The 15,035-nt window shown below is 41.0% G+C and overlaps 1 protein-coding gene across 1 annotated transcript; it reads left to right on the top strand.

Moving 5' to 3' along the window:
• Positions 1-2,314: 2,314 nt before the first annotated feature.
• Positions 2,315-14,752, top strand: cyyr1 (cysteine/tyrosine-rich 1). Its single transcript, NM_212882.2, is given in 4 exon segments — positions 2,315-2,575; positions 6,944-7,043; positions 10,950-11,110; positions 12,352-14,752. Coding segments are annotated over 4 exon segments (477 nt in total). The 5' UTR covers positions 2,315-2,496; the 3' UTR covers positions 12,489-14,752.
• Positions 14,753-15,035: the final 283 nt, after the last annotated feature.

Genomic DNA, 15,035 nt, shown 5'->3' with positions numbered 1-15,035 from the left:
CGTGTCTGTGGTCAAGAATGGTTTACAAATCATGCTCAGTGTGTATCTTTAGGTCTAAATCCTAGCCACCTAGTGGTTCATAAAGGTACTGCATGTACACTGAAATATTTTTCACTGACTCCCATCCAAAGAAAGTTAATTAAGAGCAACATCTAACAGCTATTTATTATTAAAAAATTAATTTTCTTGTCGGTTTAGTCCCTTTATTAATCCAGGGTCACCACAGGGGAATGAACTGCCAACTTATCCAGCAGGTTTTTACACAGCGGTACTCTTCTAGCCGCAACCCATCTCTGGGAAACATCCACACTCATACACAACAAACAATTTAGCTTACCCAATTCATCTTGGGGAAAGCGGAGCAAACCCACGCAAACGCAGTGAGAACATGCAAACTCCACACAGAAACGCCAACTGAGCCGAGGCTCGAACTACCGACCCAGCAACCTTCTTGCTGTAAGGCGACAGCACTACCTACTGCGCCACTGCTTCGCCACACAAGAGATTGAAGATATTAATAAAAAAGTACCAACATCACATTTTAATGAAATGCATCCTGACATTCTTGTTTACATGTGCATAAATAAAGTTTAACTATAATCAGATCTCTACTCATGACAATGGTTAATCTGTCTGCTCATTTTACAAACCAGTCTAGGCCACCATGCTCATTCAGTTTAATTAATTCAACCACATTAATTAGCACTCCCAGCAGCTGTTCACAGCCTGTTTGACTGGCGTATTATTGGGTCACAGGTCAGCGGTCATAACATTTTGTTACACAACAGGCATTAATAATTAAAGAGCACACAGTGGAGGTTAGTCATTATGTGTTCAGGGTGCTTCAAGCATTAGTGCATTGAGCTCCGGTCAGTCTGATGAACCAGAAACCATTGAAGCTCCGCAAAACACAGTCTGAATTCTGCACAGGATCAAACAAGCAAGGCGTTAATAAACTTACATTAACGGTAATGTGTGATTTTTTTCTGCAACCCCCCTGCGCGGGCATCCTGAATGTTTACAAACTTGGTATTTCCTCTATAGGGGAATTGCTGATCCAAACCAATAGTATCTGGATGCAGCCTTTATGATGCAAGCTGAGACTGCATCACTCAGCGATGCAATGTCAGACACAATGCACTCAAATGGAGTGACGGGTAGGGTTAGGGGTGGGGTTAGGTGAGCCCATTAAAAAGCATAGGATGCAGCCCAGATTGCACTGCACCAGGTCTGCAGCCAGACCCCTCTCAACTAAACTGGCTTTAGTGTGTGTGTGTGTGTGTGTGTGTGTGTGTGTGTGTGTGTGTGTGTGTGTGTGTGTGTGTGTGTGTGTGTGAATGAGTGTGTATGAGTGTTTCCCAGTACTGGGCTGCAACTGGAAGGGCATCTGTTGTGTAAAATGTATGCTGGAAGAGTTGGCGGTTCATTCCGCTGTGGTGACCCCTGATTAATAAAGGGACTAAGCTGAAAAGAAAATTAATAAATGAATTAACTTGTATGTATGTCATTCTAGAGCGTGTGTGTGTGTGTGTGTGTGTGTGTGTGTGTGTGTGTGTGTGTGTGTGTGTTGAGCTGCTCTTGTTTACTCCTCGTGTTGTTCATCTCAATGATGATGCAGACAAAGCAGAATCGTGAAAACTCGGTTAAAGAGAGTCTAAATTTAGTCTGCAGGGTCATTGGAGAAAAGATGAAGCCCCAATTTGCAGCTCTTGTAAAGGCGAGCAAGTTCCCAGAATGATCGTGTGTTACTGATGAAGATGATGATGATGATGGGGGTCGTGATGTGGATGATGTAGGGGTCGGTTGTTGCTAAAAGGGATACAGCTGTGGTCAGAAGTTAACAAGACGTATTTATATTATTTATTAAATTACATATTAAATTGTATGTTATCAGCATTTTATCAACCTTAGATCCAACATTTACAGTAATTTAAAAACACTAATTTACCGAGTATTAATCATATTATTAATTAAATTATTAATTAATTTGTATTGTTACAGCCTACGCCCTACCCCCATCACAACCCTAAACCAAACCATCACAGTAATTTAAAAACGAAAATGATATATAGTTTTATTCATAATATTTATTCATTTACCCATTGTTTATAACTCTCACAATACTGTACATTTAAAAATATTAATTATTGATGTAACGTGTCACAAAAATAATGTAATACTGATGTGAGTATCTGCAGCTGTATCCCTTCAAGCCGTTCCTCCAGGCGGGCTCTGGCTGCTGCTGTGCGGGCTCAGGGGGAGGGTCTGGCGGACACGCAGAGAGAGAGCGCAGCGCCGCGGGAGAACAGAAGCTCCAGACAAAGAGGAAGAGCTGGACACGTGCAGCTCATAGAGGTTATGCGGGAACTTTTCTGACTCTCTGAACTGTTGCTTTCGACTGCAGTCATGGCTGAGGTATCGATGCACTGCGGGAAGAGGAAGAAGTAGCGCGGGAAAGAGTGTTTAGATGCGGAGTTTTCCTGAAATAAGCGGATTATGGAGAATCCCAGAAGCGCGAGTTTACAGAAGAGCTGGAAGTTCGTGCGGGAGTCGCTGCTGCTCTGCTTAATCGCCGGTATGAAGAACTACTTTCAGCTTTACTGTTAAAACAAACTAACGTTAGTTACAACAGTTGTCTCTCAAATTACAAGTAATAACAACACGAACTCAAATGTGTTTGTTGGTAGAATGTTTTGCTGGACACCTCATGAAGTTATGGAACTTACGTTACTTTAGTACATTTTTGTCACGCGAACGTTGAAGGAACTTTTGTTATGTTACGTAAATTACGTAAACGATACGTTCAAACGTTAACTAGATAAGTGTAGTTGTTTTTACGTTAATAAAACGATCATAATGTTGTTAAAATATTGTTAAAAACCCGATATCTTTGAACGAACTATTAAAAAACATTGCCAGAATGTTTAAACAATCTATTATTTACTAATATTATATTTAATAGTGTTTATTCAATACATATATGTCCTCTACAGGTCATTTAATGTAAGTTTTTGTCATTCTATTGTAATATTGGTAACTAATTGCCTAAATGTTGTTGGAATATTGGTAAACAGCAGATATCTTTGCATGAACGTTCTATTATTGTTACAAAAACATTGCCAGAATGTTTCAAACAATCTATTATTTACTAATATTACATTTAATAGTGTTTATTCAATTGCATATACTTTACAGGTAATTTTAATGTAAGTTTATGTCATTCTATTGTAATAATGGTAATTAATTGCCTCAATGTTGTTAAAGTATTGGTAAAAATCAGATATCTTTGCATGAACATTCTATTAACGTTACAGTAACATTGCCAGAATGTTAAAACAATCTTATTTACTAATATTAATAATATTTATTCATTATATGTACTTTACAAGTCATTTTAATGTAAGTTTTTGTCATTCTATTGTAATAATGGTAACTAATTGCCTCAATGTTGTTAGAATATTGATTAAAAAGCAGATATCTTTGCATGAACGTTCTATTAATGTTACAAAAACATTGCCAGAATGTTTCAAACAATCTATTATTTACTAATATTACATTTAATAGTGTTTATTCAATTGCATATACTTTACAGGTAATTTTAATGTAAGTTTATGTCATTCTATTGTAATAATGGTAATTAATTGCCTCAATGTTGTTAAAGTATTGGTAAAAAGCAGATATCTTTGCATGAACATTCTATTAACGTTACAGTAACATTGCCAGAATGTTAAAACAATCTTATTCACTAATATTAATAATATTTCTTCATTATATATACTTTACAGGTCATTTTAATGTAAGTTTTTGTCATTCTATTGTAATAATGGTAACTAATTGCCTAAATGTTAATAGAATATTGGTAAAAAAAAATCAGATATCTTTGCATGAATGTTCTATTAACGCTACAGTAACATTACCAAAATGTTTACACAATCACTTATTCACTAATATTAATAATATTTTTTTATTATATGTACTTTACAGGTTACTTTAATGTCATTTCATTGTAATAATGGTTGCTAATTGCTCCCAGGTCAAACAGAAACTAAACAAAAATCTGAAAAACACTTTTAACTGAATTCTTTAACCCAACTGTTGGGTTTGTCAATGGTAGTGTGACCCATCTATGGGTTTAAACAACCCAACATTTTTATTTTGCATTTTTAAAGTGTACTTTAAGCTTGGTGTTTATTGCTACCATGGTAATGCTGTGGTATCCTTTAACATGCATGTAAATATCATGGAGTATTCATTAACTAGCATGGTATAACCGTCCTATAGCATGTCCATTGTGAATTGTTGTGATTAAACTGGACTTAGACAGATTGGTGTGTGTGTGCGTGTGCGTGCGTATGTGTGTGTGCGTGTGTGTGTGTGTGTGTGTGTGTGTGTGTGTGTGTGTGTGTGTGTGTGTGTGTGGTAACATTTAAGGCACCAGTGCGTCTAAAGCGTCTTTGTCCCAGAAGTGTTGACCGACGGGACCCAGAGGTAAATCGCGGGCCCCCGGGGGACCACCCAGTCTGCAGGCTCCACATTTGCTCTCAGTTGCTCCGGGAAGCCAGATGCAAACAGACGCCACGCAAATTGAAGCCAAATTCTGCTGCTTTAGAAGACATAATTACCCCAATTATACCGTGATGATGACTGTGGGCTGGACGAGATAGCGCTGTAATTGTGTGCCAGCCAGCCTTCAGCTCCAGATATATATATATATATATATATTTTAAAGTGTTTATCTGTTGACATTTAAAGATTGATGTTATTTTCTGAGCTTCATAAAGAAGAAAACATACGTCTGGGAAATTATTATTGTCATTTTTTTTTTGTTTAATATACAGATAAAGGACATTTTTCACAAAATATCCTTTAATAGTTTTCTTCTGGGGGCGGCACGGTGGCGTAGTGGGTAGCACGTTCGCCTCACAGCAAGAAGGTTGCTGGTTCAAGCCTAGGCTGGGTCAGTTGGTGTTTCTGTGTGGAGTTTGCATGTTCTCCCCGTGTTGGTGTGGGTTTTCTCCGGGTTCTCCGGTTTCTCCCACAGTCCAAACACATGCGCTATAGGGGAATTAGGTAAACTAAATTTTCTGTAGTGTGTGTGTATGGATGTTTCCCAGTATTGGGTTGCAGCTGGAAGGGCATCCACTGCGTAAAACATATGCTGGATAAGTTGGCGGTTCATTCCACTGTGGCGACCCCTGATTAATAAAGGCACTAAGCCGAAAAGACAATGAATGAATTTTTCCTCTGTTTAAAGTCTGATGTCTGTGAGGTTTGGCTTGAATAAAGCAGTTTCACATCTTTAGATGAATTATAATGAGCAATATTAATAGTCAAAATGAAGCAACTTTCATTTTTTTGATTGGCTACAGAATAAATCACTGTTCTGGCTCGCCTAATTAGCCTAGTTAAGCCTTTGAAATGCCTGTAAATTGTACTTTAAGATGAATACTATACTCTAAGGGCAGCACTGTGGCTCAGTGGGTAGCACAATTGCCTCACAGTAAGGTCACTAGTTCGAGCCTCGGCTGGGTCAGTTGGTGTCTCTGTGTGGAGTTTGCATGTTCTCCCGTGTTGGCGTGGGTTTCCTCTGGGTGCTCCGGTTTCCCCGACAAGTTAGGTAGGCTAAATTGTCCATAGTGTATAAATGTGAATGAGTGTGTATGGATGTTTCCCAGTACTGGGTTGCAGCTGGAAGGGCATCCGCTGTGTAAAACATATGCTGGATAAGTTGGCGCACAATGTATCTCCATTGCTGCTCCGCAGTGTGTTAATGTGAGCAAGAGCGCAGGCGTCTGTCAGCAGATCTGATGATTCTCTGCAGGATCAGACTCGTCTGGAATGATGGGAAGAGTGGGATTCCCCCTCCTCCACCACACTGAGACAGGGAAACACTGCTGGAGATGTGGAGCATTCTGACTGATTAGCTTCATTATAAGCTTTAAGTTTCATGTAGAACAGCTTGTTCTCTATCATTGTCCAGACACTGTAAACAACATTTCTGATTCATTAACAAGCTTTGACCGTGCTGGGAAAAAACACACCAACATACGTGAACATTTCCTGAAAACGCTGTGCTGTGCATTTAGTGAGTCTGTTCTTCTGAAATGAATGCACTTTATTTTAAATTTAAGAGCCTCTAATTTGCATTAAAAAAGTGTCATATTTTGGTTTTAGGGGTCTCTAACAACAGGCTGATCTGCATGCAAGGTCAAAAAACCCTTTCATTGTCTTATAATCTGCATTTATTCATTTTTACCTGATTATCCCAGCAACTCCCATATGAATCATTCAGTGATCCTTTCCAGCTTAATCCCTTTATTAATCAGGGGTCGCCACAGCAGAATGAACCACCAACTATTCCAACACAGCAGATGCCCTTCAAGCCGCAGCCCAGTACTGGGAAACACCCATACACACTCATTCTCACACACACACACACTCATACACTACAGCCAATTAAGTTCCTCAGTTCCCCTATAGTGCATGTGTTTGGACTGTGGGGGACACCGGAGCACCCTGAGGAAACCCACGCGAACGCAGGGAGAACATGCAAACTCCACACAGAAACACCAACTAATACAGCCGAGACTCAAACCAGCAACCTTCTTGCTGTGAGGTGATTGAGTTACCCACTTCACCACCATGCTGCCCGCAAAGCATTATTGTAACAACCAAAATAGCAACCTCTTAGCAACACACACAGCAAACACACAGGACACAACACTGATCAACACACACTCAGAGCAAACGACAACGCTCAGAACTACACAGTAATCTGTGTGTCTTTATTCTCAATTATCTTTTGACATAACATTGTGTGTGTGTGTGTGTGTGTGTGTGTGTGTGTGTGTGTGTGTGTGTGTGTGTGTGTGTGTGTGTGTGTGTGTGTGTGTGTGTGTGTGTGTGTGTGTGTGTGTGTGTGTGTGTGTGTGTGTGTGTGTAGGTCGTGGAGAGGCTCAGTGTGACGGCTGTATTGAGTACTGCTGTGATGGAGTTCCTCCGTTCTGCTGCTCATATTATGCTTATGTGGGAGATGTGCTGTCGTAAGTACACACGCACACACACACACACACACATATGTATCACATTTCACACATATTATACACACACGTGCATGCGCTCTCTCTCACACACACAATATCACATATTATCCGTGTGCGTGCACACACACTCACACACAAACATGTATGATTTTTTACACACACACATGCATGCTCTCTTTCTCACACACACACACACACACACACACACACAAATATAACATATTACATGTGCTCACACACACACGTGCATCACATTTTAAACACATATTGCACACACATACTCTCTGACACACACACACACACACAATATTTAAACACATTGTACACACATGCTTGCTCTCTCACACACATATTACACACACAAATGTAAAATATTACACGTGCACAGACACACTCACTCACACACACACACATAGACAAGTATCATATTTAAACACGTATTACACACACACGCGTATTACACACACAAATGTAACATATTACACGTGCGCTCACACACACACACACACAGAGATAAGTGTCCTATTTAAACATGTATTACACAAACACACACATATTACACACAAACACACAAGTATCACACACACATACATGTATCACATTTTACACAAATATTACAAACACACATGCAAACTCTCTGTCCCACACACACACACACACATTATATAACAAACACACTAATGTTACATATTACACATGGGCACACACACACACACATACAAAAGTGTCATATTTAAACTCATATTACACACAAACACATCCTTACTCTCACACAAACACACACAAATTACACACAAACACACAAGTATCACATATTACACATAGATGTGCTCACACACACACACACACACACACACACACACACACACACACACACACACACATACATGTGTCACATATTACACAAATAATACAAACACACATGCACACTCTCTGTCCCACACACACACACACACATTATATAACAAACACACTAATGTTACATATTACACATGGGCATGCACACACACACACACACGTGTATCACATTTCACAGACATTACAAACACACTTGCATACTCTCCCTCCCTCTCACACACACACAATATTACATATTACACATGCACATATAGACACACACACGTGTATCACATTTCAAGCACCCACACACACACACACACACACACACACACACACTCTTCCTGACTGCTGGTATGTTAGTCATGTACAACATCAGCACTGAGCTGACCTCTTGACCTCTGACCCTCTCTCCTTACTCACAGCTGTTTTCTTTTTCACTTGAGTCTGAGAACATAATCACACTTCACGTCCAATCACAGAGGAATAAAGCAGTGTTCTCTAACTGAGCTGAATAATGAGAGAGAGAGCTGCCCTGTTTTAAATTTGCCTCATTAATCCTGATATTTCACCATTTATTACTGCAGAAACGCCTTTTAAATCATTCAAACTCATTTTAATAATGTGTTTTGCTCAATTTTTGTCCAAAAAAATGTTCATCTCACTCTCTTTCTCTCTCTCTCTCTCTCTCTCTCTCTCTCTCTCTCTCTCTCTCTCTCTCTCTCACACACACACAGACACACACATTAATCCAGACTTGAAACGACATCTGAAAAGCAGTATATTTAGTCCGCAGCAGAGACGTGTTTAGTCAGGTGCTGTTCACTCAGGAGACAGATCACCGTCCACTCACTAACCAGTGAGATCCATCAGGAGCAAATAAATATGAGCACTGTGGGTGGCCTGGACCATAAAACACACACACACACACACACACACACACACACACACACACACACACTCACACACTGCAAATATTGAGTTAATCCTGCCATCAAACAGGTAGTTAGAGTTTGATGAATCACGCATGACTGCTGCTTCCTTATTTACTTGCAGAGTGAGACTAGCGTAATTAACACACAGCAACAACTCTGAACATCAAGAACCTGAATAGCAAAGTGTTTGGCAACAACAAAAGCAGCCACACAGAATACACATAAAGGCCCTAGAGACCACCCAGAACAGTCATGAAACTGCATAGTGACACCCTAGAAACCACCAAGAACAGTCGCAGATGCATAGCAACACCCTAGAAACCAGCAAGAACAGTCACAGCTGCATAGCAACACCCTAGAAACCAGCAAGAACAGTCGCAGCTGCATAGCAACACCCTAGAAACCAGCAAGAACAGTCACAGCTGCATAGCAACACCCTATAAAACCAGCAAGAACAGTCGCAGCTGCATAGCAACACCCTAGAAACCAGCAAGAACAGTCGCAGCTGCATAGCAACACCCTAGAAACCAGCAAAAACAGTTGCAGCTGCATAGCAACACCCTAGAAACCAGCAAGAACAGTCGCTGCTGCATAGCAACACCCTAGAAACCAGCAAGAACAGTCGCAGCTGCTTAGCAACACCCTAGAAACCAGCAAGAACAGTCGCAGCTGCTTAGCAACACCCTAGAAACCAGCAAGAACAGTCCCAGCTGCATAGCAACACCCTAGAAACCAGCAAGAACAGACGCAGCTGCATAGCAACACCCTAGAAACCAGCAAGATTTGTTATGGCTGCATAGCAACACCCTAAAAACCAGCAAGAACAGTCGCAGATGCATAGCAACACCCTAGAAAACAGCAAGAACAGTCGCAGGTGCAAAGCAACACCCTAGAGACCAGCAAGAACAGTCACAGATGCATAGCAACACCCTAGAAACCAGCAAGAACAGTCCCAGCTGCATAGCAACACCCTAGAAACCAGCAAGAACAGACGCAGCTGCATAGCAACACCCTAGAAACCAGCAAGATTTGTTATGGCTGCATAGCAACACCCTAAAAACCAGCAAGAACAGTCGCAGATGCATAGCAACACCCTAGAAAACAGCAAGAACAGTCCCAGCTGCATAGCAACACCCTAGAAACCAGCAAGAACAGTCGCAGCTGCATAGCAACACCCTAAAAACCAGCAAGAACAGTCAGATGCATAGCAACACCCTTGAAAACAGCAAGAACAGTCCCAGCTGCATAGCAACACCCTAGAAACCAGCAAGAACAGACGCAGCTGCATAGCAACACCCTAGAAACCAGCAAGATTTGTTATGGCTGCATAGCAACACCCTAGAAACCAGCAACAACGTTCGCAGGTGCATAGCAACACCCTAGAAATCAACAAGATTGGTCATGACTGCATAGCAACACCCTAGAAACAAGCAAAAACAGTTGCAGCTGCATAGCAACAACATAGAAACAAGTAAGATTGCTAATGGCTGCATAGCAACACCCTGGAAACCAGCAAGATCTTTCAGAGCTTCATAACAACACGCTAGAAACCAGCAAGAACATTTGCAGCTGCATAGCAACACCCTAGAAACCAGACAAGAACAATCACAGCTGCATAGCAACAACATAGAAACAAGTAGGATTGGTAATGGCTGCATAGTACCACCCTAGAAACCTGCAAGAACAATCACGGCTGCATAGCAACACCCTAAAAACAAGCGAGAACAGTCACAACCACATAGCAACACCCTATAAACGAGCAAGATTAATCATGGCTGCATAGCAACACTCTAGAAACCAGCAAGATTGGTCATGTCTGCATAGCAACAACATAGAAACCAACAAGAACAGTCAAGGCTGCATAGCAACACTCTAGAAACCAGCAAGATTGGTCATGTCTGCATAGCAACACCCTAGAAAACAGTAAGGACAGTCACAGCTGCATAGCAACACCTTAGAAACCAGCAATGACAACTGCAGCTGCATAGCAACACCCCAGAAAGCAGCAAGAACAGTCACGGCTGCGTAGCAACATCCAGAAAGTCCACACTAACAACATCCAGTTATTCAGCAGCCCAGCGGTGCTTGCTCCTCAGTTTTGACTGTAACGTTGATGGTTTCCCTCTTTCCTCAGAGGAACGGCTATCTCCGGGATCGTGTTCGGTGTTGTGTTTCTGATGGGAGCAGTGGCCGCTGTGTTTCTGTGCGTCTGCATGTGTGTGAAGAACAGCCGCGGGTCCAGAGTCGGAGTTTTCAGTTCCACATACATCAACACAGTGACTCAGGGTTACCCAGGTGACACACCCACACAAAAATACACACAAAAATACACACACACACAAACACACACAGAAAGTTGTTGTGTTGCTGCTGTGTTTTTTGTTGTTGTGTGTTGTTTTGTTTCTTGTTTGTGTGCTGTTGTTTGTTGTTGATGTGTTGTTTTGTTGTTGTGTGTTGTTTTGTTGCTTGTCTGTGTGTTGTTTTGTTGTTGATGTGTTGTGTGTTGTTTTGTTGTTGTGTGTTGTTTTGTTGCTTGTCTGTGTGTTGTTTTGTTGTTGATGTGTTAGGTGTTGTTTTGTTGTTGATGTGTTGTGTGTTGTTTTGTTGTTGATGTGTTAGGTGTTGTTTTGTTGTTGTGTGTTGTTTTGTTGCTTGTTTGTGTGTTGTTTTGTTGTTGTGTGTTGTTTGTTGTTGTTGTGTGTTGTTTTGTTGTTGATGTGTTAGGTGTTGTTTTGTTGTTGTGTGTTTTGTTGCTTGTCTGTGTGTTGTTTTGTTGTTGATGTGTTAGGTGTTGTTTTGTTGTTGTGTGTTGTTTTGTTGCTTGTTTGTGTGTTGTTTTGTTGTTGTGTGTTGTTTGTTGTTGTTGTGTGTTGTTTTGTTGTGTGTTTGTGTGCTGTTGTTTTGTTGTTGATGTGTTGTGTATTGTTTGTTGTTGTTGTGTGTTGTTTTGTTGTTGATGTGTTAGGTGTTGTTTTGTTGTTGTGTGTTTTGTTGCTTGTCTGTGTGTTGTTTTGTTGTTGATGTGTTAGGTGTTGTTTTGTTGTTGTGTGTTGTTTTGTTGCTTGTTTGTGTGTTGTTTTGTTGTTGTGTGTTGTTTTGTTGCTTGTTTGTGTGTTGTTTTGTTGTTGTGTGTTGTTTGTTGTTGTTGTGTGTTGTTTTGTTGTTGTGTGTTGTTTTGTTGTGTGTTTGTGTGCTGTTGTTTTGTTGTTGATGTGTTGTGTGTTGTTTTGTTGTTGTGTGTTGTTTTGTGTGATAATATGCTGTTGTTTGTTCATGTGCTGTTTGTTGTTGATGTGATGTTTTGTGTTGTTGTTTTGTTTGATTGTACCCTGTTATGTGCTGTTGTGTGTTGTCTGCTGTTTGGTTGTTGTGTTGTGTTGATGTGTTTTATCATTGTTGTTGTCTTTGTTCATGTGCTGATGTTTGGCATTGATGTGCTGTTGTTGTGTGTTGTTGTGTGCTGTGTTGCTGTTGTTGATGTGATGCTATTGTGTGTAGTTGATATATATATATATATGTTGTGTTGTTGTGTGCAGGTCCTCCTCCTCCTCCTTACAGTTATGATCATGAGATGTTTCCTCCTGATCTCCGTCCTCCTCCATACACACCCACTGTTCCCAGATCAGCAAACTACTCTCCACCTCCACCATACCCTGGATTCAGCAGGAAGTGACCATGACCATTTCCAGACCTGAGGCCAGACGCTGACCTGCTGCACACACACACACACACACACACACATTAATGCAGTGCACATGTAGGCTGTAATAATAGCCATACATTAGCAGTTTTACCCAGTTTGTGATTCATTTTTTCCAATTTATTCATGTTTTTGAGTTGCATTATGGGATCTTGATCTTTCTTCTGAAGACTGTTAAGCCTAAATAGTTGCAAAAAGTGGGTTTTCTGATCATTTGTAATAGTCTGCAGTGCTATATTGTCTATGATTGAGCTTTATGACATGCTGCGTTATCCTGCTGGAAGTAGCCATCAGAAGATGGAGACACTGTGCTCATAAAGGGATGGACATGGTCAGCAGCAATACTCAGGTAGGCTGTGGCGTTGATGCTCAATTGGTACTAATGGACCTAAAGAAAATCTCCCCCACACCATTACACCACCACCACCAGCCTGAACTGCTGATACAAGGCAGGATGATCCATGCTTTCAGGTTGTTGAGGCCAAATTGTGACCCGAGCATCCGAATGTGTCAGCAGAAATGGAGACTCATCAGAGCAGCAACGTTTCTCCAATCTTCTATTGTCCAGTTTTGGTGAGTCTGTGTGAATTGTAGCCTCAGTTTCCTGTTCTTAGCTGACAGGAGCGGCACCCGGTGTGCTCTTCTGCTGCTGTAGCCCATCCGCCTCAAGGTTGGCCGTGTTGTGTGTTCAGAGATGCTCTTCTGCAGAGCTCGGTTGTAGCGAGTGCTTATTTGAGTTACTGTTGCCTTTCTATCAGCTGGAACCAGTCTGGCCATTCTCCTCTGACCTCTGGCCTCATCAACAAGGCATTTGTGCCCACAGAACTGCCGCTCACTGGATATCTCTTCTTTATTCTCTGTAAACCCTAGAGATGGTTGTGCGTGAAAATCCCAGTAGATCAGCAGTTTCTGAAATACTCAGAGCAGCCCGTCTGGCAGCAACAACCATGCCACGTTCAGAGTCTCTTAAATCCCCTTTCTTCCCCATTCTGATGCTCGCTTTGAACTGCAGCAGATCCTCTTGACCATGTCTACATGCCCAAATGCAGTGAGCTGCTGCCATGTGATTGGCTGATTAGACATTTGCATTAACAGCAGTTGGACAGGTGTACCTAATAAAGTGGCCGGTGAGTGTATTTCTCTATATATTATGTCTTATATATTATTACTAAATGACTAAATGTCAGTAAAAGTCACTTTGTTAAACTGTAGAGTTGAATTTTCAACATCAGAAGGGGACAGAGCAGAGATCAGCATCCCATAATGCAAATCACCACCACACATAAACACAAAATATGGAAATTGTCTTATATTGACAGTGTGCGTTCTGGGAAATGCAGTAGACTCTGTGTTAGGGGTCTGGCTGCAGACCTGGTGCAGTGCAATCTGAGCTGCATCCAATGCTTTTTATTGGGCACACCTAACTCCACCCCTAACCCTACCCGTCACAGTGACGTCACTCGCTCCATTAAGTGCATTGTGTCTGAGAATGCATCGCTGAGTGATGCAATTTCAGTGTGCATCGTACAGGCTGCATCCAGATACTATTGGGAAATGCAGTAGACTCTGTGTAGACTCAGTGTTTTTTCTGTCATGATCAATGAAATGTGTATATAGATTGACATTATGTTCTTGTGTTTCTGTCCGAGTGGTTTCTGCTCTGGAAATAATTCGCTTTATTAATGCAGAAAATGTATTTATTCGTTTGCATATTTGTTTGGAAGCTCTAATATCAGTGTTTTTATAGTGTGCAGATTTGTCTTTGTATTCGTGAGCAGTAAAATTAAAACAAAGGGCGGCACGGTGGCTCAGTGGTTAGCACTGTGGCCTCACAGCAAGAAGCTCGCTGGTTCGAGTCCCGGCTGGACCAGTTGGCATTTCTGTGTGGAGTTTGCATGTTCTCCCCGTGTTGGCGTGGGTTTCCTCCGGGTGCTCCGGTTACAGTCCAAGCACATGTGCTATAGGGGAATTGATCAACTCAATTGGCCGCAGTGTATGAGTGTGTGTGTGTATGCATGCGTGCGTGTTTCCCAGTACTGGGTTGTGGCTAGAAGGGCATCTGCTAAATAAAACACATGCTGGACTAGTTGGCAGTTCATTCCGCTGTGGTGAACTCTAATGAATAAGGGACTAAGCCAAATGAAAACAACCTGTTTGACCTGTTTTTAAAACTTGTGCTCAAATAGTAAAGCATCTGTTTTTGAATTTTAATAATAATAAAACTGAAATCTCCTTTCTTTTTGTTATTGTGTGTATGATGCACTGAAGGTAATATAAATATTGCATATTGTTATAATGTTTGTGCCATTTTAAACAGATTAAAACTCAGAATTACAGTGATGTTTAAACAATGTCCACACGGTGGCAGCAAATAACACAAAACTGATTTTTTTGTTAAATTAGGATGTTTTGAGTAATTTTCAGCATTCAGAAAATACATGATGATTGTGCATATTGTAGTGACGTCATTACAATAGACGTTTATTATTACTATTGTATGTTAAACACACAGTAATGTGC

This window comes from Danio rerio, chromosome 1, assembly GCF_052040795.2.
Source record: "Danio rerio strain M-AB ecotype USA chromosome 1, GRCz13ab, whole genome shotgun sequence".
In the NCBI taxonomy this organism is placed as follows: domain Eukaryota; kingdom Metazoa; phylum Chordata; class Actinopteri; order Cypriniformes; family Danionidae; genus Danio; species Danio rerio.
This window is presented reverse-complemented; position numbering and strand designations above follow the sequence as displayed.